Here is a 23,468-nt window from a genome sequence, read left to right on the forward strand (position 1 = left end):
CATCAAATGTTTTCTTAAAATTAAACTACAGTAGTTTAAACTGCAGTATAAATTGTTTTTTTAATTATTTAACCTTTTCAGCAGATTGGCCTTTCTTGTTTCCCCTTCTGTTCTAGGAAACTTGTATCATGCTAGTCATGCATATGGTCTGTGGTCTATTTGATAGAACCTTTAGTGCCATTCTTTGATCAGAATTTCTACTCATTTTACTCCTCCCCAACATACAAAAAGTCCCCTGTCCACTAGTGACCAGTTTCACCCCTTTTAAGAAAAATCATTTATTGAACTTGGTTTTTCTTGCATAGGTGTAAATTACAACACAGATCTTTAAAAAAAATAGGCACGCAGCAGTTGTAATCTACAGACTTATATGCAATCCCCCCCAACCCTGCAATGTAAATAAGTGTTTCTTTAGCAGTATGATTTATTATTAAACCATTAATCTGTGGGGTGCCTTCCCCAGTACAAAAAGTGTGGAAAAGCCACATTTTTCATGCTTAAATTCTTGTTTCCACTTGAAAAGCGCACTGTACAAAAGCATTCCTGATGGTAGCTCTTGTATTTGTGGAGTTTAGAAGCTGCTACGATGCTTCCCTGTCAGCAGTCTTAACTAGCCATCTGCACTATAGTAACCTTCAACTCCATCATCCTCAGCTAGGCTTTGTGAAAAAGGCTAGGTCTGCAAGTGGTGAGAGCAGCTGCATGCAAATGCCTGGTACTGACAGGTGAAGGTCCTGGCACCATAACATTGTCATACTTTTTCACATGGTTATGTAAGATCACTGTTGATTTGGTACCACTGGATTTTCAGTCTCTAGTTGTATTTTGTAACACTTTTAAGTTAAAAAGCTTGGTTAATGAGTGTGCATGTGCTGCTATTTTATCCCTATCATGTGAAGGCCTTAAACAAACTTAGTGGCTGAACCCAAAATAGTGACTAGGAATTAACTTAGAATAAAAACTTACTCTCAGGCCCCTGGTTGCAGACGGTGGCATAAAATTGGTGGCCATGATGGGCCTGGACAGGATGGTAAACCATGAAGTTTGATTACAGGACAATAAGAGTAGGAGGGCATAAACTATCAGTAAGTGCTCCTTAAAGCCTTTTCGCTTTAGTGGGTCACAAGAATACAACCACTATTTACCCTCACAATATTTATCTTTCTCAATAGTGTTCCGTTATTCTATAAAACCACTGTATGGTGATCACAGCAGATTAAATTCTAAATCAGATGTCCTGAAAATGCACTATTCCAGATGTTTGTTTCCTCCTAAATACAACCGTCCGTTAGTCACTCTTTCATAACAGAATGGAAGAAATTATTAAAAATATGTCCTTAACCCATCCCTATTTTGGGGTAATTACAAAGTTAAAAAGTTAACTTCAATTAATGTTAAAAAAAATGATAAAACAACATACATGGGATAACTAAGAACATGGAGAATGGGTTCTGTCTCGGATTTTATTTGAAAGTAGTGGACGAATGAAGGCCAATAATTTGCTTGAAGGAACACAAGGATTCAGATTTAGAGACCATTTCCATATGACCTTTTCTAACTTGAGTCCTTCTGGCAAGGAAATTTGCTATTCCTGCATCTCATTAAAAGTGCTGGAAACGGCCTTTATTGTCATGTTGAAGAGAATGTCATCAAACAATTCAAGAATTATTGTAGGCCAAAGAACACGGGATTCATTATTAGAGCCTGAAAGATAGAATAAGATGCTACCATCCTGGACACCTGATAAGTCCTTATTGTTAGCAAATGGACTCCTCAATTGATAGAGGTGAAGGTGGAAGGTCCCCTGTGCAAGCACTGAGTCATGTCTGACCCTTTGGAGGGACGCCACTTTCGTGACGCTTTCTTGGCAGACTATAGTGGGGTGGTTTGCCATTGCCTTCCCCAGTCATCACCTTCCCCAGCAAGCCGGGTACTCATTTTACTGACCTCGGAAGGATGGAAGGCTGAGTCAACCTGAGCCGGCTATCCAGAGAGAATCCAGCTTCCGCTGGGATTGAACTTGAGTTGTGGGGAGAGTTTTTGGTTGCAATACTGCCACCTACCACTCTGCGCCACATGAGCCTGTTATTTTTGTAGGTACACATAAGGAAAGACAAATAGTACAGGAAGTCTGTACCAACATCACAAATACCAGGTTGATCTTTCTGTTGAATGCAGCTTGTTAACAAAGTTCATAGGGTCCAATAACCTTAACAAACCTTAGTTAGCTAAATATTTCCCAGGCATTTAACATGCCATGTTGTACTATATCACAGCAGGCACATTCATCATAACACTGAAATAGTGAGGCCAGGCCCATGTAATACTGTTTCTTTTACAATACTGTCATAAGCATGCACCAATTCTTCTAGCTGCAATAAAGCTGGCCCCACGCCTATTCTCTCAACAGGTATATGTAATGAGTAACAGATACTCCCCTACATGTAATAAGTAACATATTACCAGAAAAGTGCAGCAGCACACTTATGCACATTGTGCACAACCACTACTAGGCACATCCACAACCCTCAGTCTGTATATACAACTGAGAAAATGATGCTTTAAAAACAAAACCAAGCCCCCAAGCCAAGCCTAGTCCACTGTTACCTATCCTTAGGGAAAAGGCAACCAGTTGACCTGACTGGACTGTTTTTTTCTGCCACAAGGAAACTGCTGCAGCTCCTCAGCCCAGTACTGGCAACACTAATTTGCAGCACTAAGGTTTTTCCTAGCTTTAACTACAGATACCAAGGATTGAACCTGGGAGTTTCAACATGTAAAAGCATATGCACTACAGCTACTCTGGTGTAGCTCAATATGCCCTCCTGCCCTTTGGCTACCAGATTTCTCTATACTCTCTCCTTAGTTGGCAGCATGGTTACCTACTTAAATGTTTACGTTGCTTCTTTTAAATAATAATAATAATAATGACTCCATTCTGGTCAAGAATAGAGACAGTAGCTTCATGTTTGGGTAGTGTGTTCCAAATGCCAGATCAGCTTTTTTCAACCTGATATCTATTCTGGCAATCCCAACATATCTGGTGGATTGATTATAGAGCATCAAGTCAATATCAACTCTTAGCGACCACACAGGCAGACCTCTAGGATAACCAACACATCTGAAGGGACCCAAATTGGGAATTCTGGACCAGCCTGCGTGTCCTCTCCCTAGCCCAGTTTTTCTAAAGTAGGAAGTTTGTTGGTTCCAAACTCATGTCAGTCTGAAAAATTGGGTCTTCTGGGGCCCATCAGAGTCTCCGTGTTCTTTTGCCATGTATGGCTATTTCGTTCTCAACTAAGGATGGAAAGAGGAATTACTTATGAGGCACCCATCCAGAAGGCTGTTCCTTCTGAGCATAGGTTTCATTCAAAGATGACCCATTTAGTAAAACAAAAAATACTCTTTGGGTATGTACATACTAAGAAGAGAGCTTTGCCCCTAGAAAGGGTGGCAATTAAGTTGAGTATAACACTTAAGAGCAAAGGCAAAGGGTACCATTTTTTATTTCCCCACCTGTAAAACTGTCAAGGGAAACCTTTACCTTTACCTAAAACTGTCAGAACATTCAACAACTAGCATAGCAGGGAGATCAAGTTTTTCTTGGCTGCTTGTTTTATTCCTTGCTGTGATTGTTTTTAATACAATAAGGAACATTTAAAAAATGATCTTTTCCCCTTAGAGTGATGTATTTCACTATGCCACTTCAGGACTCTAACTCGTTTAGTCAACTGACTAGTAATAGCAAGTGATTATAGATATCTAGTTGTACTTTCCCTGTCTCAAGGAACTATGAGATTCAACTAGCTTAGAAATGTAGAGTTATGGTACACTGGGTGTTCAGACTTCAAGTTCCTGCTACTCTTAATGGCTTCTGAGATTAATACATAAGTTATGCAAGCTAAAAAAAGCATTTAACCTTTTTCAAACATATACAGCCTGAACTGCAGCAGCTTCTGATATTCTGTATTGTCACCAGGAATTGAGCTCAACTTAAGAGTGTCTTCAATTTTTTGTGAATAACAATATGCAACTTGTGTCCTCTGCAAGCAGATCAAAAGAGAGTTCAATATGAGCCAAAGTTCATCCTTGGAGCCCATATTGTAATACTATGACTCTGTTGTGAAATATGTGAGATATTCAAAAATCTTCAGAGATATTCACCTCTGAATGCATGCTGGGGTACTTTTCTTTTGCCATTAGCATTGGCAATCATCTCCCTCTTATTAGGAGCTCGTGTACTTGCTTCTATGCTGATGTGAAGGCTTGACAATACTAATTTATTTTCTAAGAAATACAATACTGCAGACTGGGAAATGTATGTCAACATTTAACCCATACAGATAGCTGTAGTTTACCTTTACACTATTTTTCTAAGAAAAACTCTTTCCTTCCCATTCTTCAAAACTGCAGCTTCCAGTTTTTAAACAGATCACAGTCCCCTAGTAAGCAACCCTCCATTTCCCTCTATAGCTTTTGAATCTGTGCATGTTGCTTCACATGGAATTCAATCTCAATCTGTTGTGGACAGGTTACAAAAAAAAATCAACAGAATCCTGTCTACACAGGAAGAGGAATGGCCCTACAGTCCTCATCCAAGACAGATTTCACAAAAACATTTCTCTACCTGCCTCCACACAATATGATTATTACATAAAAGTGACTAAAGTTATGATGCCACTCCCTAAAGCTTCAACAGCACCTTCTGTATCCCCCAGAGCTGCTCAGAGTAGGCACAGGCAAAAGTAGGCCCCTCCTTTCTAGGAGGAGGTTGAGGCTTTGAGGTGACAGTAATAAGGGGCCAAATAAGTACCTAAAGTCTAGCAGAGGCTTCATATCCTTATTGCAGGCCAAAACTCATGTCCGTGCCAACTTGTCCTGCATTGCTTAGTTTATTTAAATATGCCTTCAGCCCCCCCGAAAACTGAGCTCTAAAGGGACAACCAGAAATCAGGTCTGGAAAAGTATAAAGGATGGGGCAAGTATGAACTGCATAGGTATGTTTAAAAATCTGCTTTAAAAACAACTGAATATAAAATACCAAATCAAGAAGCCCTCTTTCTTCTTCTGCACTCAGAAGGGTGTTGTTTTCTGGAGAGAACTGACTGATCAGAGAGAATCACAGCTTACTTCTCGTCTCTGTGCAACTCAGCAAAAAAGATATATTGCCCATTCCAAGTTGGTCTCCTTCCTGGCACTGCTTCCCAACTGCCTTTTGCAGTCTGAGGTGCAGATCTTGAGGTAGGTGACTTCTGAGCTAGTGGTGCTAGAAGATGTTATGAGACTGGCTCCCCATGCATACGGAAGCGATAAATGCAGGTGTATTCGGGATGCCCCCAGTTGCTGAGAACTCTTAGCTCCACCAGCTGGAAAGTTGCCTGCCTGTCTATATCCTGAGGATGAGAGAAGCAAAAAAAAAAAAGCTGACATTTTAAAATATGAGCCAGAGAGAATGCTGGAGGATTGCTCCTTCAGCTTGGCCTAATTTACAGTAGTCCAAACCTGCTCTTATTGCCTGGAGAACAGTAACACGTTGTCGCTGATCAGCTAAAACAAAAATATGTCCCTTTTCCAGCCATGGGCTTTATTTTTACTTTCCTCCCCTGGAGATGCAAGGAATATACTTGATGACACAGTAAAGCCTACATGGGACAAGGCCCTTTTTGTATGTTTTTTAGGGTTTGTTTTAGGGTTGTTTAAGGGGAAAAGTGGATGCAGTAAGTTCCTAAATGTTTAATGTACCCATCTTTTCTTTTACTTTCTTTTAAAAATGTTGAAAATTGATTGTGCAATCTGGGAGTGTTGGGAGGCACAAAATGATGGCAGGGTGTGGGGCAGATGCATCCAAATGTATAAACAAAGTCTGTAAAGGTGCCTCCACCACCACCAACAGCACTAAGGTGTCAAACATGATTCTAATTTTTTTCTGTTATCTATAGAAATGTAATAAGCACTGCGTAATTCAGCATCCCTTGTCAGAACTCTGCAAGCATTGACAAATGAGTTCAGTTCAGCCTTCTTTCTTCCTCTATCAGTGCCCACCAGATAGGTTGGACTAGAACTCCTATCACAGTCCTGATGTGAGATAATGGGAGAATCTAATCCTACACATCTAAAGGGCACTGGGTTGGGGAAGGCTTATCTTAGAGGCTCTGAAGTCCATTTCTTTGGTCATGAGATACTAGCATAAGAGGGGCAGAACAGCAAAATTCTTCACAGGAATTGCTTATGCACCTATCAAAATGCATTGGTCTACAGTATATCCCTTAAAACACCAGGAAGTTCCATCTGCCACCTCCATAATGGCTAATTTTGGGGTAAGCTCTGGAGATAAAAAGCAGCAAGACCACAACAGCTATACTTGGAAAAATAAAAGCTACTATTATAATCCCTACATTTTATTATTTCCAACGTATTTCAAAAACTTGTTCTTTATCCAGGAAAGACTATATAAATAAAAGTAGGCTTTGTTCACAATCCATTCAGTACTGAATAAGAACAGCAAATGAGGCCACCCACTTTCCTGTAGGCTCCAGAGCCCTTTATGCCACTCTTGGTCCACCTCCCCTCACCCCTCTTTCTTGTCCTTTTTCTTACCTGGAAGTGGAATGTCTGGATGGGATCCCCATCTTGGTTGTACGTGAACTTCCCAAGGAGGAGGCCTTCTTGCTGCCCTTCTTCCTCTAAGCCCTGAGCAAACAAGTGAGGATGGGAGAGGAAAGGAGAGAGGTGAAGGCCATGAGACCAGTAAAATCATGGTGAGGGAGGGAGGAAGGGAGGCAAGGGTGACTCACGGCCACGTTTGTAGCTGTGTGCCAAAATAAAGCACACAGGTGGTAAGGGGCATATAGAAGCAGCAGCAGCAGAGTAGAAAGAAAGAAGGCTGATCGTTATAAACTCATATTCCCTTCCTTTCCCCACCCCCCCAAAGACAGGTCTAATTATGGAATTTCAGTCAATGCTAGAGATTTATACTGAGCAGTTCCCTGAGTTGTTGCACTATAGCTCCCATCAGCCTCTCTTCAGAATGCTTTGAATCATTTCCCCAGCATAGAACCTTATTTCTTCTTAATCTCCATGCCCTTGGTATGATAGTTTAAATAATAAAAATAATAATAATAATAATCCCACCATCGGCAACAGAGTTGCTAAGTTTCCATCTGCAGCAATTCCTATAAGACATAAGAAGTCTTAGTCTTGGAGGGATGACATTATGAAATTTATTTCTCTTTTAGTTTATATTGTATTTATATTTTATCCTATTTTTATTTTATGTTTTATATATTGTTCTACTGCATTCCATTTTTATTTTACTCTGGTTTTAAGTCTAAATCTTTTAAGATTTATATGGCTGTTAAACTATCTTAGCTATATTCAGTCATTGTTTCTGAGTTTTTCTGCTTAATCTTGCTAATCACTGACCGTAGTTAAATAAATGTGAACTAGTCTAAATAATTTTGCATAGATTATCTTGGCATCTATTATATAATTGCAGCACAGAACCAAGACTGCATCAGTGTTTCTCAACCTTAGCAACCTTTTTGTGTGTCTGTGTGTGCCTTCAAGTCAGTCTTGACTCCTGGTGACTGCCTGGACAAGTCCCTGCACTTTTCTTGGCAACATTTTCAGAAGTGGCTTGCCCTTGGCCTTCAGCTTCCTAGGGCTGAGAGAGAATGAAAGGTCTAAGGTCACCCAGCTGGCTTCATGCCTTAGGGAGGACAAGAATTCAGTTTCTTGGTTTGTAGCCTGGTACCCTGAAGCACTACAATAAACTGGTTCTCTGTGGTTTGATTTAACCATGTTTTATTGGATAAGTCACAATGGCTGTGTTCAAATGCTCAATCATAAGCCACTGTGCTAATTGTGCTTATTATGCTAAGGCAATACCCAACAAGCCACACAATTGCTTAAAACAATGTATGAACCACTCAGCCAGTGTCTCTGACCACCTAGTTTAAAGCTACCTATGGATACTAGAACTGATGGCTACAAATTAGTCATTCACTAATTTAGAGTGAACATTAGAAGACTGTACCTTTAGGGAAGTGCTGAAAACATTTTAAAACGAAACATGCCCTCCCACTGGAATACAGCTAGAATTGACAAAATGATGAAGACTGTTTTGCAGATCTTTTAACAAAACTGGAGGCAGGAGAGAGGAGATTCCTATACTGAGAAAGTTCAGAAACTTCTGCAAACCTTGCCCACCAATCTAATATGAGAGGAATTGCCTATCGTCAGTTGTTCTTTCCCTGTGATGGGAAAAATATCTGCCCTTTCCAAGGCAGAGCTCACTTTAATTTGCTCTTTCCTGCTACGTTCTCCAGACTTACAAAGACTGCAAAGTCCTTGGGGGCACTGGGAATGGTTCCTTTGGGGGAAACGGACTTGGAGATATGCTCTAACGTCACAGCAGTGGGGTGGATGCTGCTTGAGAGGCGAATGACAGCAAAACCTTGGGAGCCTTGGAAAGCCCAACAGTTTCCAGGATAGACATCTGGCTGTATCAAATGAGACAAGAAAGGATGTGAGGTAAAGGAATAAACTCATGCATGTCAGATTTATTTATCTCAAGCATTTGGTATCAATTCAGATTAAAATCATAACTGGCCCCTATGAGGCCACCATCTTATTCAAAATAAAAATTGGGAACGTAAAAATTTTCAGCAAAAATTCCTCTAGAAGTATTTTTGGAACTTTGCTCCCAGCGAAATAATAGGAAAACATCGAAATGAGTTTATCATTCCCTAAAAATTTGTTTGAAAGCCAGGGGATTATTCTCTATCTCATCTCTATCAGGCAAAGGACCTCTTCCAGTTTTGCTTAGCTTATAATAAGTAACACTTATTGCAGAGAAGCTTCTTACCTTCTCGAATGAACCAGGTGACAAAGTAACTATGGATATCTCATGGCCATTACAAAACACGCTAGAGTCAGGAAGAAACCTCCCTCTTGCTACAAAAACCTGTCTGCCCCTATCCTGGGGCAAAAGCCACAGGAAATAAACTGGGTGACATATAGGGGACATAAGCAAAATACTCTGGAGAGAAAACAGAGATTGGGAAAAAGGACAGCAGTTCTATTGTTCCTTTGAAAATAAACCCATACCTGTAGAATGACCCTTGGAGACTGGGAGTGATACCACAAGGGTATGCCAAAAAGACTAAGAAGCGCAGTCTTGGTCTCATAGGTTTCTGAACACCGAGTGCTAATAACACTGGCCCCTGTAATTACAGAGACATGAATGAACATAAGTTACGCACAGCGCTCATGCCCAAATCATTCTGTAAATGAGGAACTAGAAGTCTGTTATTAGACTATTCACACAGGTTTGCATATTTTATTCTTAGGGAGATTCTTTGCAGAGACTAAATCCCTGTGGAAGAAAAAAAGTTGCCAGCTACAGTTATTTGGAAGCAATAAGCATGAAAGCACAGCAAAGAAAGATCCCTCCCACAGTTTAAGCTTATAGATGAAACTGACCAAAATAATCCTAGGTTCTTGACATGAAAGCTGGAAACTTGTTTGTGTTTTTTGTGTAACTTACCTCCAGATTCAAGTGCATAATCCACCATTCCAATGCGATCTTCACTGTAGCGCTTTAGGGCATCATTCACAATATGATGCACTTGCTGAAACAAGACAGCAAGACTGAATACAAGAAGATTTAAAGGAATACAACTTATAAAGGGTCACATTCTCTCAGGGTGATTACTTGAGGGCCACATGGGAGCTGGAGTTGGAGCACACAGTGTGATGGGTCACCTATTCTCTGACACTCTGTTCTCACTCTTCCAAGCAACAGGCTGCAGGAAGGACAGACAGCTCTTAACTGTGCTTCTGAACTGAACCATCTCTGTCTGTATAGAGTGGGAAGGGAACTGAAATTAAGCTGAGAGTTATAAGAAGTGCCCATCCCCGTGCTAGCAGCCAGGAAATGTTTCACAAGCCTTGTCCTTCCATAGAGTGATAGGTAAGGAAAGAATGCTATCCTGACAACTTTGTGGTTACAAGCCTGGTCAGGATAGCATTTCAGCAAAGTTAAGTCAAAACTTTTTGATACCAGAGGCAAAGGGCATATATCCCTATTCCTCCTACAGAAGCCAACCAAACTGGTGATGGAACAGCATCCTTCACTGCACCTGAGGCTAGCTTAGGGACACAGAGAAAGCTGCATAAAACACTTATTGTCTATCTGCAATGAATGGGAAAAGCCAAGAGGTCAAGAGGAAAAAACAGAAGGCTATCATCACCCTCCCCATTGCCTAAGGGGTTGCCCAAATTCTGCCCAATAGTAGGATGAGTCTTCTGTTCAGGATCTATTATTATTGATAGCAGATGCCACAAAATTATGGTAGTTTAATTCAGGAAGCTAGCCATTCAGATACAAAACAATCCAATTAATGCACAGATAAATCACAGAGCAGGTCTTGCGGTCTGGATTTACATATGCACAAGAATATCTCACATAAACAACATCACCCTAAACAGAATATTCAAAATAATCCATGATGATTTTCTTGGGCCCACTGGGAAAGAGATCCTCATACCTCTTCGGTTACTCCTATGATTCCTTCTTTATGAAGGGTGATCCCAACATCCTGCACAGACAATTGTTGGTCCTTCGAGATCTTGGCAAGGATCTTGCGCTCCAATTTGTGGAGCTGCTCTTGTAATTCTTCACGCTGGACAAACAGTCTGCCAGTTTTATCCTCTCTAGATTGGGATAGGAATTGGCTAATCCATGTAGGAAATTGAATTTCCACCTAAACCATTAACAGAAGAACAGATTTAATAAATAGCTTATTCCCCCATTCCCATTCTTCATCTCATGTCTGGTTTTCTACCCATGGAATAGAAAGTGTATTGTCCCTTTCAGAAGAATCTCTGAATTATTTTGGTCTTTTAAAAAGAGCAGACCTTCCTTAATCTGATACCTGTCTTAAATGTGTTTAGCCTCATCATCTGCAGGAAATAGCACTGCTGGCTGGGGATGTTATCATGGATGGGTGATTTTTTGATAATTTTTACACTGGTGGCTGCTATAACTCACTGCAGGACTAGTTAAAGTGGTCCAACCTAGGCACCTGATGGATCTGGAAGTTTCCTAAATTTGCTTGAGGAATTTTATAAGCCAGTTTCTTATTTTCCTTTGCTGGGTAAGGTAACTGGGAAGGGGAAGGTTTCACCACTCCAATTATCTGGTTGAACCAGATTATTTGGGTCCATTTCAACAAGGATTTAATCTGGTATATGATACTGAGACTGCTTTGGTAGTCTTCAATAGTACCTTGGTAGATAACCTATGCTGGAAATTAGAGATTTAGATTTAGAAATTAGACCTCTTGGCAACTTTTGATACTACCAACAATGCATTTTTTGGGCCTTGGGGGCTCTGTTTTGCAGTGGTTCCAATCCTTGTCAGAACACCCCCAAAAGGGGATGCTAGGGGACTATTTTTAACAGGGCTGCAACTAGGGGGGGCAGGCGGGGCAGAGTTTGTTAACTGATGGTATCCCATGGGACTCTACTTTGTCTCTTGTACTTGTTACTACTTTCCAAGTATTTAGGAAAACAATGAAAACCTTTCTCTTTCACCAAACTTCTATTAGCTGAACTGATTTTGATTTTAATGATAACAGTTTTTAATTTTCCCTTGATTTTAATTATACTGTTTTGATTCTTACATTTTAGAATGTATATTTTAATTGCTGTAAATTGGCTTGAGTGTTGTATAAAAAAGGCAGGATATTGATTTAATAATTCAGCAACAAAATAGCAACAAGGTGCCACGGTGCCTTGGTTTCAGCAAGGTGCCTTGGTTTCAGCAAGGTATGGGGAGCACCATCAACCCTGGCTCAAGCGTTAATGCTGTTGAGGTGCTCTCAGTTTTCCCTCTTCTACTGCAGCTCAGTCAGAGGTCATCTCTGATGTCACAGGAGAACAGTGACTATCCTGAACTGAGTGGATGGTCCTGAGTGTGGCCCAGAGACGTTCAAACCAATGTGTAAGTAATCCATGATGGATCCTTAAGGAATGACAGCAAGGTACTTATTTAAAATATTTGTACATTGCTTCAGGATTTTTAAAAAAGATAAATGGTGCATACATATTTAAGATAAATAAATAAATGAAATTAAACATATTGGGAAACTCACATCTTCTCGCATTTCCTTGATCTGCCCTGGAAGAGGTTCCACTTGTCTTGATAATGCCTTCTGATCAGAATTCAAAGCCACAAGTTCCTGCTTCAGACTTGATAGATGTGCCTCCAGCTTGTCCATTTCCTTTTGGAAATTACTCATTAGATCTTCTTTTGTAGAGCTTTGAAAGAGAAAAAAACAGAACGAATGCTGAGATGTTGCTTATAATGCAGTGCAAATAAAAGGTATTTATTCACCACTTTCAGTCGTGAATTATTAAAAGCTATCTTAGGAGTATGAACATTTCAACAGCTAACCCATTTACATAAACCTTAAATGATCTAATCCAAGCTGTGCATTTAGCCTTTTCTATATTAATAATACCCTACATAATAAATGGGATCCTTGTACAATCTCATACCATAGCAAGGCAATTGTTGGAAAAACCCGATTTCAGTTTTGTTTGTTAATGGATTTTATCTCAGCTGCCCTTGGAATCCTTGTCTATTGAACAACAAGGCAAAAATGGTTTAAAAAAATAAATATAAAGGGTACCTAGCTTTATGCGGATGGGCAATGTGTGGTCCTCCATGTGCTGTTGAACCCCAACTCCCAGCAGCCCTGCTTGTATGGTCAATGCAGGGAGGTGCTGGGAGCTGCAATTCAGCAATGTACAGAGGAGCATTATTTCAAGCATGTTGGTACAAAATATGAGCAATCCCCAATTTATTAAAGTCATATTTGGCCATGAACAAATTCCTTTTGCAGAGAATTGGAGGACACACTCCCTTTTTAAAAAGTGTTCTAAATTTTCATGTACTATTTTAGTGCAGGTGTATTCTTGCAGCATGGCTTAGTAAACTTAGCACAGAAGTATTTAGCAAAAGCGCCCTGCACAGACAGATGAGATAGAAATGTTCCTGCTTACTGTGCCTTCTTGAAATGACCTGAGGAATGGTGACTGCACAGGCAGGACAGTCAGACTTCAGTTAAAATAATCACTTTTTAATCATTATCCTAGGTAGGGGTTTGGGCAAGGATGTGCTGAATATTATGAGTGCTAAAAATGCTTTTTTAGAATAACAATTCCTGCAAGGTACAAGTACACCCCACTACTCCTTCTTCCTTTTCAAAAGGTAGAAATAGGCAGAATGATTTGCTCATATCACTCCAATTACCTTTGCCACTGAGCTGTCATCTGGAGCATCCGGGTCTCCACCTGCTGTGGGAGAAACACCAGTCAGTACAGGCAAGCTTTTGTATCAGTTACAAGCTTTCAGGTTTCTTAGAAATCTTAGGCAGATGACTGAAAGCCAAAAACAGAACAAAACAGAACAAAAGGGTAAAAACGAAAGAGAAAGTGGAGGGAGGAGTGGTTGATCTCTGAGGCAGTTTTACACCAGTACATGTTCTTAAATGGTTTGTAGGGCAGCTTCCTGACATGCACACTTGTCAGACATAGGTTATTAGGCATAGGTAAAGGTAAAGGTTTCCCTTGACGTAAAGTCCAGTCGAATCCGACTCTAGGGGGCGGTGCTCATCTCCGTTTCTAAGCCTTGGAGCCGGCGTTGTCATAGACACTTCCGGGTCATGTGGCCAGCATGACGACTCGGAACGCCGTTACCTTCCCGCCGAAGCGGTACCTATTGATCTACTCACATTTGCATGTTTTCGAACTGCTAGGTGAGCAGGAGCTGGGACGAGCAACGGGAGCTCACCCCGCCGCGCGGTTTCGAACCGCCGACCTTCCGATCGACAGCTCAGCGGTTTAACCCGCAGCGCCACCGCGTCCCTATTAGGCATTATTATTAGCATAGGTTATCAGATATAGGTTATCATTGCATTTGGGATCTCCCAAAACTTGCTGAGAAGGAACAAGCAAATGCTAGTCACCCACCCAGCAAGATAAGACTCTCTAAATATGCAGGGATTTAGGCTAAAACAGGGATAGACAACCTGAAGCTTTGGAACCTCAGACTATGCGCCCCATCTCCATATTGTTATGTACAGCCCCCAGAGCACCATCCTGCTGTAACAGCTGAACATTTGCACTATAGTTTCCCACCATTTTGAAGAAGAAAACAGAGGGTCATGTTCACTGATTCAATGTAGTTTATACATCGTAACGTTTCACATGCCATGGCGCTGACGCGCGTTTCTGTTTGGGAGGGAGCTGCTGTGAGACCTCGTACCAAGCTCTGTATGTGAAATCAGTACAATGGAATGTGTTTGGGTTATGTTATCTGCTCAAGGACTTTTCCCACAGACCATCAGAAACCGTTAGGAGCACCTGGGATTGTGAACTTGAGAAGATTCTCCGGGGGGAGGGATTTCATTTGCACCGAGGGTTTTTAGTTTGAATTTGGCGCACTTTCATCATTCTCAGCTTTCTCTGTGATCCTGCATACTATTCTTTAATAAATCAGATATCTTTGAATTCACACTCATGAGTCTGATGGTGTTTTAGAATAGGCAACCATTACACAGAGAAACTGTGGTTAACCCCTAAATGTGGGTTAAAAAAAAGAAAAACCCAAGACTGCCCCCTCCCCCCAAAAAGCTAGAAAGTCCTCAATCCTCCACAAGTGTGTCACGGGCAGCTGACTTTGCCTCACTGAGCAGACACACTGCAGCCCTTCCAACCCCCCCACAACCCCCCCCCCAAAAAAAACAGTGGAAGAGTAAAACATGTCCTGGCAATACAGGGATTGAGTTTAAGTTAGCTCTTCTTTTGGGACCATTTCCCTTTTTATCAGCTCAACTTCCCATTTGTGTAACTCGGAAGTTCTCTTTTTCAGGATTAAGTCAGTGGTACATGGGATAAGATCTATATGTCTTACATTTAAATGGCAAAATCTAACTGATTGTGCCCAGTGGTGTTGCCAGATGTTTAAAAAAGTCCTGAAAAATAGCTCTGAAATATTGACATAAAGGTTACATGCATAAACATTGCAGAGCAAGACAGGCTTTCCTATACCCTGCATCTGCCCACTTTGTAACAAACGGTAAGCAAATTCTACCTCAGAAGCCTGAGAGACTTTCTTCAGGAGACTGTCAAAATCCTTCTGCACTTGGGATCGGAAAGCATTCAACTCATTCTACACAAAAGAAAGAACACATACATTAACTAAAGGGGATAAGTGCTGATTAAAAAAAATTAAACTGTACTCTTTAAATTGAAGTAGAGTTTTAAAATTTACAAGTTTTAAATTTCTTTAACACATAAAAATGAATCCAGCTCAATTATTCTTCTCTTCTGTTCATCTACATTCCAACTTTTTTCACATCATTGTACAGTACATAGTTCTTATGCCAAAAACCAGCAATATTTTCAGGTACCAGGAGCCTGTAAACATGTACATTTATGAAATGGTGGCAAACTCATCCTGAGATCTTATGAGATTTCAGATGATATCAATGCAATCTTGACAATTTATTTATCTTGTAAATTTTTTGTCAAGTTTCTTTAATGTTGAGGTTCTGTGAATGTCATCTGCAATGCAGTGGCCCAAGTGCTCACCAGCAGCAGTTGGTGGGATCAGATTACAGCTGTATTGTGGGCCGTGCATGGGCTCCTATTGGCTTCCAGGTACAATTTAAAATGCTAGTTTTAACCTGTAAAGACCTTCATAGCTCAGCCCCAAGTTACATGCAAGACTGAACGTCTCCACTGAAATTGACCCAAACAATTTGATTATGGCGGAAGAAATGGTTGGTTGTTCCCCATTTTCTGGAGGTCAAAGGGACTGAAGGCTGGAAGGATTGTTTGTTGGTAGGGCCAGTTCTCTGCAATGGCCTCTTGCTGGAGGTTCATTTAGCTCTGACACTGTTCATTTTCCAGAAGTTGAAGATGGAATTCTTCCAGAAGGCATTTGAAGCATGACACTGCTTAATGGTTACTAGTGGTTTAAGCATTTTAGATATTTTTTGTATCACATGTTTTATGTTTTATTTTAGGGTAAGCTGCCAAGAATCTGTTTAGTTTATGGTAGGGTAGAAGTGCAGTGTCTGATGAGCTTCTAGATAGGGTTTTAATACAGGTTTTGAGATTGGAGATTAACATTCTTTAAGCACTTACTAGCTCTAGCTGACAGTGATTCAAGCTTTTACAGTGCACCTCCCCTTTAGCCCCAGCTGGCCTCCCCACTCCTTGACCTGGAGATGAAGATCTGTGTCTGAGCGAAACTTCTCTCTGAGGGCTGCCTCCTGCCGAGTCATCAGCTCATCCAGAAGCAGCAGGGTATCCTCATGTGATAGAGGGGCACCTTCTGTGTTCTTTCTTTTCTGGAATTCTAGCACAGAAGTGGCAGTTTCCAGGGTCTCAAAACGTCTTTCCAGAGCCTGGAGCCGAGACAAAACCTGCTGCTGGGCCTTTTAATCAAGGGACAACACAAAGGGAAAAAGAATGAAATGCTGTTCTCATCCACAGTTTAATAACCTCCAGAACTGGATAATGCAGGATGTTCTATGTGGACTGCAGCCAATGAAAAATGTAAAAACCTGGATCATTTGTGGACTAGAGTGAAAGGGGTAACTTTTTTCTTCAGCTATATTGGTTTCCAATTGCCCCCAGATGCAACACAAAGACCTGGTATAATTTTCTTGACAACTTGGACTCCCTTTAAATTATGGAGTAATTTATACTATATTAACATTCATTCATGTTGAGGCATATAAATGTATTTACAGTATTTAACAGATACATATTTTGGCTTTCCTTTAAAAAAAAAGAATTTGAAATAGCGTAAAGAGCATTCTCTCCTTCATTTTTTCCCAACCATCTTATGATACAAATTGGACTGAAGATAGTGACTGGCCCAAAATCATTTAGTGAGCATTGACAGGTGATGCTGGACTTAACTTGAATTTCTGCAGTTCGTCAAGCATTTTAAGCAATACAGCACACAACTCTCCAAATGCTACAGAACCTTCACTCCCACCAGTCCCAGCCAGTATACAGTAGCTAATGGTGTTGGGAGCTGTAGTTCAGGAACCAATTAAGAGCCAGATTCCTCATTGCTGATTTATACATCTTCTTGTTTGATATTGATATTGCACCAATAAACAGTTTTATCATTATTGTTGTACTGCACAATGTTATTGCATATTGAAGATGCATTAATTAGTTGCAATTTATAGAATATCCCTGTAGGTCAAGTTAATATTGCAAATTGTAAATAGAAGGATGTGAGGCTGAGAGAGTATACTTTGCCTAAGGCCATGTAGTGAGTCCATGGCAAAAACAACATTCCCAGAGTCCCCTTTTCGGGAGAGATGGGCGGTGATAGAAATTGGAAAAATAAATAAACAAACAAACATTCAAACTAGGGGACTCCTAACTCAATTTTTTTAACCACTACACACCTCCTTTCAGTCTGAAAGAATCTACCAATATAACATTACGCTTCTTAAGTATCTATGCTACATTTATGACATGGATGGAGAATTCCTTGCAATTCCTCTTAAAACACTGTCCATCTTAAGCAAAGGTTAGAATTCTGCAGCAGGTGACATCCAGCATCAATATTCCCTACAAGCACACCCCTAAGATCTGTATAGTACGCACCTCAGAAAATACAGCAAAGTCACCCATTTCATGGTCCTTCTTGGTGGCAGAAGGAAATAATTTTGCTGTTCCCCAAGAAAACATAGAAGGTTGGAGCCCAAAGGGATAAAAATACCAGGCACCTAAAATAATTAGAAAAGGAAGAACATCAAGTAAAAAAGATAATTTCAGATTATGTTCCAGAAGAATCCAAATAGGTTGGATGAGGGCTGGCAGATTTTATTCAATGCAACTCAAGATATTGATCTCATAATTCTATAGTTCAGTGTTACATCCTGTGTATTTTTAGTTCTCATTTGTTCAAACATATTATAATTTGTTTTTAGGACCATGCCTTCATGGTCCTAAGTATAGATATACTGCAAAGATATATTTCAAGAAGAGAATAGCTAGAAAGGTCAGAAACTGAAAGAACTAATGCTGTCGCTAACAACAATATGAAGCCTCTTTTGCTATCATATCATCAGTATCTACCAGCATATTCGCTAAAGTAAGCATGACTAAGTGTACTTATTGAACTGAATTTTTTCAATATTTTGAAATGGCACGTAAAGGATAGAAATGAATAAAAGCACTTTTAAATGATCTGATGTATCATTTAAAAGTGCTTTTATTTCATTTCTATCCTTTACGTGCCATTTCAAAATACTGAAAAAAATCAGTCCAATAAGATAATTATGCATATTACAAAGGTATACATTTAAGCACTAGAAAAAGATGTGCCTGAATTTAAGATGAGTCTCCACCAAAGGAAGAATTGACAAAAATAAAACAAAACTCACACATAGACAAAAGTCTTATGCAAAGTCAGTCTAAGATTCTCTCTCACACACAGAAACATTCAAGCACACACACATCCCTCCTTCATGAACTGAAAGGATACAGGGCTGCAATATATGGCAGTGTTTCTCAACCTTGGCAACTTTAAGATGTGTGGACTTCAGAATTCCCAGAATTCCCCAGCCAATATGCATGGACTTCAACTCCCAGCATGCTGGCTGGGGAGTTCTGGGAGTTGAAGTCCACACATCTTAAAGTTGCCAAGGTTGAGAAACACTGATATATGGATGTGATTCTTCAAAGCCATTTTGTTATTTTATTTATATTCTTCTGGTCTTCCAAGAAAGTGATTCTAGGTACTAGATGTAGCTCTTCAGTACTTATTCTGGATATTTGTCTGATCAAATGGAGCTGTGGCTGCAATTGAAATGGAGAGATAACACGGAAGGAAGCAGCCATAGTGTAGGACCCTAAAAAAAGAGACACCTTCAACAGTGGCAGCACCAACCACACTGGGAGAAAAAGCAGAACTCAGCCCTCCTGAGTACAGCCTCCAGCTGTATCAGGGAAATGCCCCCACCCTGTGATGCTGAAGAAATGGACCCTGAATTCCTCCCACAAGTAAATTATTTTCAGCTGGATTCTCAGACTCTCATTCCCACATGCATCTCTCACAGAAGAAGCCAACAGTTTCAGAAAAATGGGCTAGTCCTTTAAAAGTCAGCTTCAGTACTTGATAGAATGAAGACATTATAAAAATCCTGGAAGTTGATTCAGATCACTGCAGGGTAGCATTAGCTGCAGGATTGTGAACCATGTTCCTGGAGCCAAGTCAAGCGGCAAGGTCTTGCACCAAAAAAGTTTTATCTCATTTTATTTGGCCCCAGTTACTGCTTGAGTGGAATACTTTCCTGAGAACAAGAAAGACTTCTTAATTCTTCTTGGTCACTGTTTTCCTGATTAAAATTCTCCAGCTGAGCTTATCTGCTCAAATGTCATGAAAGAAACCATATGAACAACCACAGATTTTTCTAGCCAGAGGTCCAACTTTTTATGGAGGAAGCAATTTTTAAGAGAAAAAAAAGTACATTAAAAAAAAACCTGTTTCCCTCCCCACATTTCCTTCCTTCCTTCCTTCCAGTTGCATAATATAAGGCAGAAGTCTGAAGAAGGGATCACATGATGAAATGTAAGATCTACAGTAGTACTACTTTCAGGGTGACGTCATCTCATACTTTCCAGAAGGTACAGAGAAAGGACAGGCAAAGACAAACATGAAACTCACCATAACCAACAGAACTCAGGAGTAAAAGCAAAAGCAAGAACAACAGTAGCTTCTTCAACACTGGATAGCTCCTGGGCCCCAAACAACAGGAAAAAAGTATTAATTTTAAAAAAGTATTAAGAAAAAAAGCATTAATACAAGGCAAAATCAGGCATTATAAGCAGAGCAATGCTGCCTCAGCCTGCCTACAACAACAGAACATGTGATGTGACCTCACTGAAGTGAGGTTTTACACCCTAACTTCATATGATTGGCTGGAAAAGGCAGGGATGTCCCAAGCATGATGGTCATATCAAATGTAAATGCTGGAGTTAATACTGGCAAGTAATCGAAACAGATAGACCTGTTTAACACATTGTACCATGTTGTTTCCTTACCCATACATATAACATACTAAGCTGTAAGCCACATATTATTAATTATAGTGGCTAGGTTCACCCAACCTGCTAAGCCAAAACTAAACCAACCACATTAGCGCAATGTGTTTATGCAACTACCGTCTGCTTGTGTTGCTTTGGCTTCATGTGCTAGGTAGACCCAGCTACTGTGGTATGGTTTGTAAACTGCATGGGATGTGGTTTAGTATTATATGTGAAACCAGTCAACCATGACTGATTCAAACCAGGGTCAAAACAGACCTAATTTAGCACATGTAACCCCGATCATTGACCATAGTAGAGCTGGGCCACTTCAAACTTTTAGGTCCATCCCATGGATTGTAGGTACCTGCTATTGGTCTACATAGGATACGCATCTAGTTCATAAGAAGCAGATTAGGTGAGACACGGCTGTAGCAGAAAGTCAATTTATGTGCATCCAAACACACACACACATTCTAAAGTGCTGGTGAATTTCAGGACACCCCAAACTGTGCACCCTGCAGGAATTTCCTCTATTCCCCTCTTTCTCAGTTACTGCTTCTTCAGTCCACTCAGGAATCAAAGTCAGCCACATTCCTTTGTATTTCAAATTCTCTTCACACTGACCGAGTTAAGATGAAGACATCCAGGAGAGAGGCTGTAGTTGTTAGGCGATACCACATGGTCCCAATCCACCAGTATAACAAACCAAAGAACCGACCTGCAAAAAGCACAGAGCAGCTTTTAAAAAAGCAACATCTCAGCTTTCTCTCCGTCTCCTCCCTTCGTCCACAACAGAATTCCTCAGAAACCATACTTGCAGAAATGGTCATTCTCAGAAACCAGCAGATATTCTAATTTTTATTTTTATTCTTATTTAAATGCATATACCATCTGACTCCAAATGACTCTGGATGGTTTACAAATTATTTAAAACATTAAATAAAACATTTTCCAACTTGAGCTGCATTCTTGGACAGATGAATTTCAAAGAATGAATCTGAAGGATTAGAATTTCTCCAGATACTTGATTCTGGGCCTCTAGCTATCTCTCAGTATAATTCTCTGTATCCCTTCCAAATGAACATTTTCAGCATTATTTTGTAGAAGCCCATATCAGATAAGTTCATACAGAAAATGCAACACAGAGACATAGAGTAGACACAGCTGTTTAGCCTGCTTTGTTAACTTGTGTAATAACCAATCACATTTCTAACAACTTTTTCCATTTACCTGGGGCTGTAAGCACCAGCCAAAGAAAGGAGCCTACTTTGGAGAGCACACTCCTGAACCCAAAGCTGGATGTATTCTGGTCCATGGAAGAACCACCTGCATGAAGCAGAATATAGTTTTGTCAGCTAACAAATCATCATGAATTTTTTCTTTTTTTCTCTGGATACAGCCACACATCTTCCTTGCCCCAGTATGACAATGGCCCACTAACCATTTCCAGAGGACATGTCTACATGCTACAGCCTCTATTTCAAAACCCACCTATAGCTAAGCTTAATGGAAGTTTAAGGTGCTCTGCTCTAGAAGTGGTGATTTCTCCCACATCCCACTTTAAGACACTGCAGGCAGGCAATATAGGGTACATTGATGCACACTCCAGGGTCTGTGCCAAGAATCTTACACCTTCAGTTGGTTCTGGCAGTTTCCACACCCTTTCATTCAGCCCCTGACCTCCTTGCCCATACTGAAGTCCTGGTATCTGCAGTTCTCAGTTTCATTGGGCAGTTGACCAATCATCACATTGAACACACACTCCTTGACTACCCAAAGTATCTGGAGGCCTAATAAAAGTGAAACTGCATAATTTGGTATTTAGATTGCTTAATGTGATTTTCTTCTTTTTTGGTAGGGCCTGCTATGGGTACCTCCATCTGCATAGTCAAAAATTAAAGTGAGGCATGTGGCATGTCAGCTTTAGATCAGTAAGTCAATGGGTTGACTGGTCTATCTGCTACCGTGATGCCCCACCTCAAAACCAAGTATGTAATAGAACATATAAGAAAAGAGTCACAAACATGAGATGGGCAACTATATTGAATGAATGAATGAATGAATGAATGAATGAATGAATGAATGAATGAATGAATGAATGCAGCAACAGAGCCAGTAGCCTACTGCCTATTGGAGGAGCCAATTGAGGGAATAGGAAATGTAGTGGGGAGATACTATTGGAACAATCAGTCACTGCCCTTACAGTCATGCCCACTGAACCTCTATAAATAAAAGTACCACACTGGCCTGTTCCAATGCACAGGGAGAGCTCACTGTATGGATGGCCAAATGTGAAAGCTGCATGCTATCCTGCAGACCCCAGGATGGGGTAGAAGCCCAGTGCAGCAGTTAAATTGGTTTGATTGCCACTTTTCATGCACACACACAGAGAAAGATTTTGAACAAAAGAAAAAGCAATATTTTTAATGAAACCATATTCATGGTGCTCAGAGTTAAAATAGTAGTAGTAGTTTAAGGGAAATAACTTTGAAACCATGGATGGTCCTTGGTTTCCTAATTACAGCTGTGACTTAGAGTGATGTGGGAATGGGGATCCATGATTTGTTTGTGAGTTCCTGACTTATTCCTGATTTTTTCCTCCTCCACTCAGCTGGTTCAAGGCAAGAGCAGCTTAAAAAGGGAGAGAAAAATAAATCAGGAATTGGCCAAACAAACCAGTGGTTTCCTCTGGTTAGTTTATCTATCCAAACCAGAAATAAAATATTACCAGCTGTACTGTTTTGGTGGCTGAGTTAGTTTGACTTACGAAGGCAGGTTGCAGCCATGGTTGTTAATCTTTCCTCTATATACATTGAACTTCTCCTCTGTCAACTATATGGAGATGGTAACTATTGACTACTGCCTGTGTATCACTAATATGCAGATTAGTTTTGCAACAGTTGTTTTTTACAAACAAACTGAAAGATTAATATATAACTTTCTTATTCTTTAAAAAAGTAACATAACAGGCAACTTCTTGCATCATGAGTAGAAGAACAAGGACCTGTTGTGGAACCAGAGATCAGGTTTTAAGCATGCCCAGTTCCCCCCAGGGCTTTCATCACCTTATGGCTTCCTCCAATCTAGAAAGCCCAACAGATTTTGCTGTAAATAGTGATGACTAATTCTATCCCTAATGTTTTTCTTCCAGGAGTCCCATCTGACTGCTTAAGTGAACAGCACTTCCCCATACCTGTGTAGTCATCCTCAGAGGAATAACCAGATGAAGAAGCATAGGTGTCATATGTCTTCCTTTCTCCTAATCCATTGATTTTCTTACTGGACTCTATGCCCTCAATGCCTCTTCTCCTTCTCAGGGAGAGATCCTCACC

At 40.3% G+C, this 23,468-nt stretch overlaps 1 protein-coding gene across 1 annotated transcript in view; it reads right to left on the reverse strand.

Annotated features, from left to right (window-relative positions):
- Nucleotides 1-13: 13 nt before the first annotated feature.
- SUN2 (Sad1 and UNC84 domain containing 2) overlaps nucleotides 14-23,468 on the reverse strand; it is a 33,996-nt gene continuing 10,541 nt past the window's right edge. The window contains exons 4-18 of the mRNA XM_063309440.1: nucleotides 23,330-23,467; nucleotides 21,367-21,462; nucleotides 20,761-20,854; nucleotides 19,775-19,845; nucleotides 17,710-17,831; nucleotides 16,299-16,514; nucleotides 15,164-15,241; nucleotides 13,322-13,365; nucleotides 12,159-12,324; nucleotides 10,551-10,766; nucleotides 9,548-9,632; nucleotides 9,109-9,224; nucleotides 8,334-8,501; nucleotides 6,598-6,690; nucleotides 14-5,393 (exon numbers count right to left, since the gene is read on the reverse strand). Coding sequence (XP_063165510.1) covers nucleotides 5,277-5,393; nucleotides 6,598-6,690; nucleotides 8,334-8,501; nucleotides 9,109-9,224; nucleotides 9,548-9,632; nucleotides 10,551-10,766; nucleotides 12,159-12,324; nucleotides 13,322-13,365; nucleotides 15,164-15,241; nucleotides 16,299-16,514; nucleotides 17,710-17,831; nucleotides 19,775-19,845; nucleotides 20,761-20,854; nucleotides 21,367-21,462; nucleotides 23,330-23,467 — 1,820 coding nt within the window. The 3' untranslated portion in view covers nucleotides 14-5,276. The remainder of the gene's footprint in view (nucleotides 5,394-6,597; nucleotides 6,691-8,333; nucleotides 8,502-9,108; nucleotides 9,225-9,547; nucleotides 9,633-10,550; nucleotides 10,767-12,158; nucleotides 12,325-13,321; nucleotides 13,366-15,163; nucleotides 15,242-16,298; nucleotides 16,515-17,709; nucleotides 17,832-19,774; nucleotides 19,846-20,760; nucleotides 20,855-21,366; nucleotides 21,463-23,329; nucleotide 23,468) is intronic.

The sequence above is a fragment of the Candoia aspera genome, chromosome 7 (assembly GCF_035149785.1).
Source record: "Candoia aspera isolate rCanAsp1 chromosome 7, rCanAsp1.hap2, whole genome shotgun sequence".
Lineage (NCBI taxonomy): Eukaryota > Metazoa > Chordata > Lepidosauria > Squamata > Boidae > Candoia > Candoia aspera.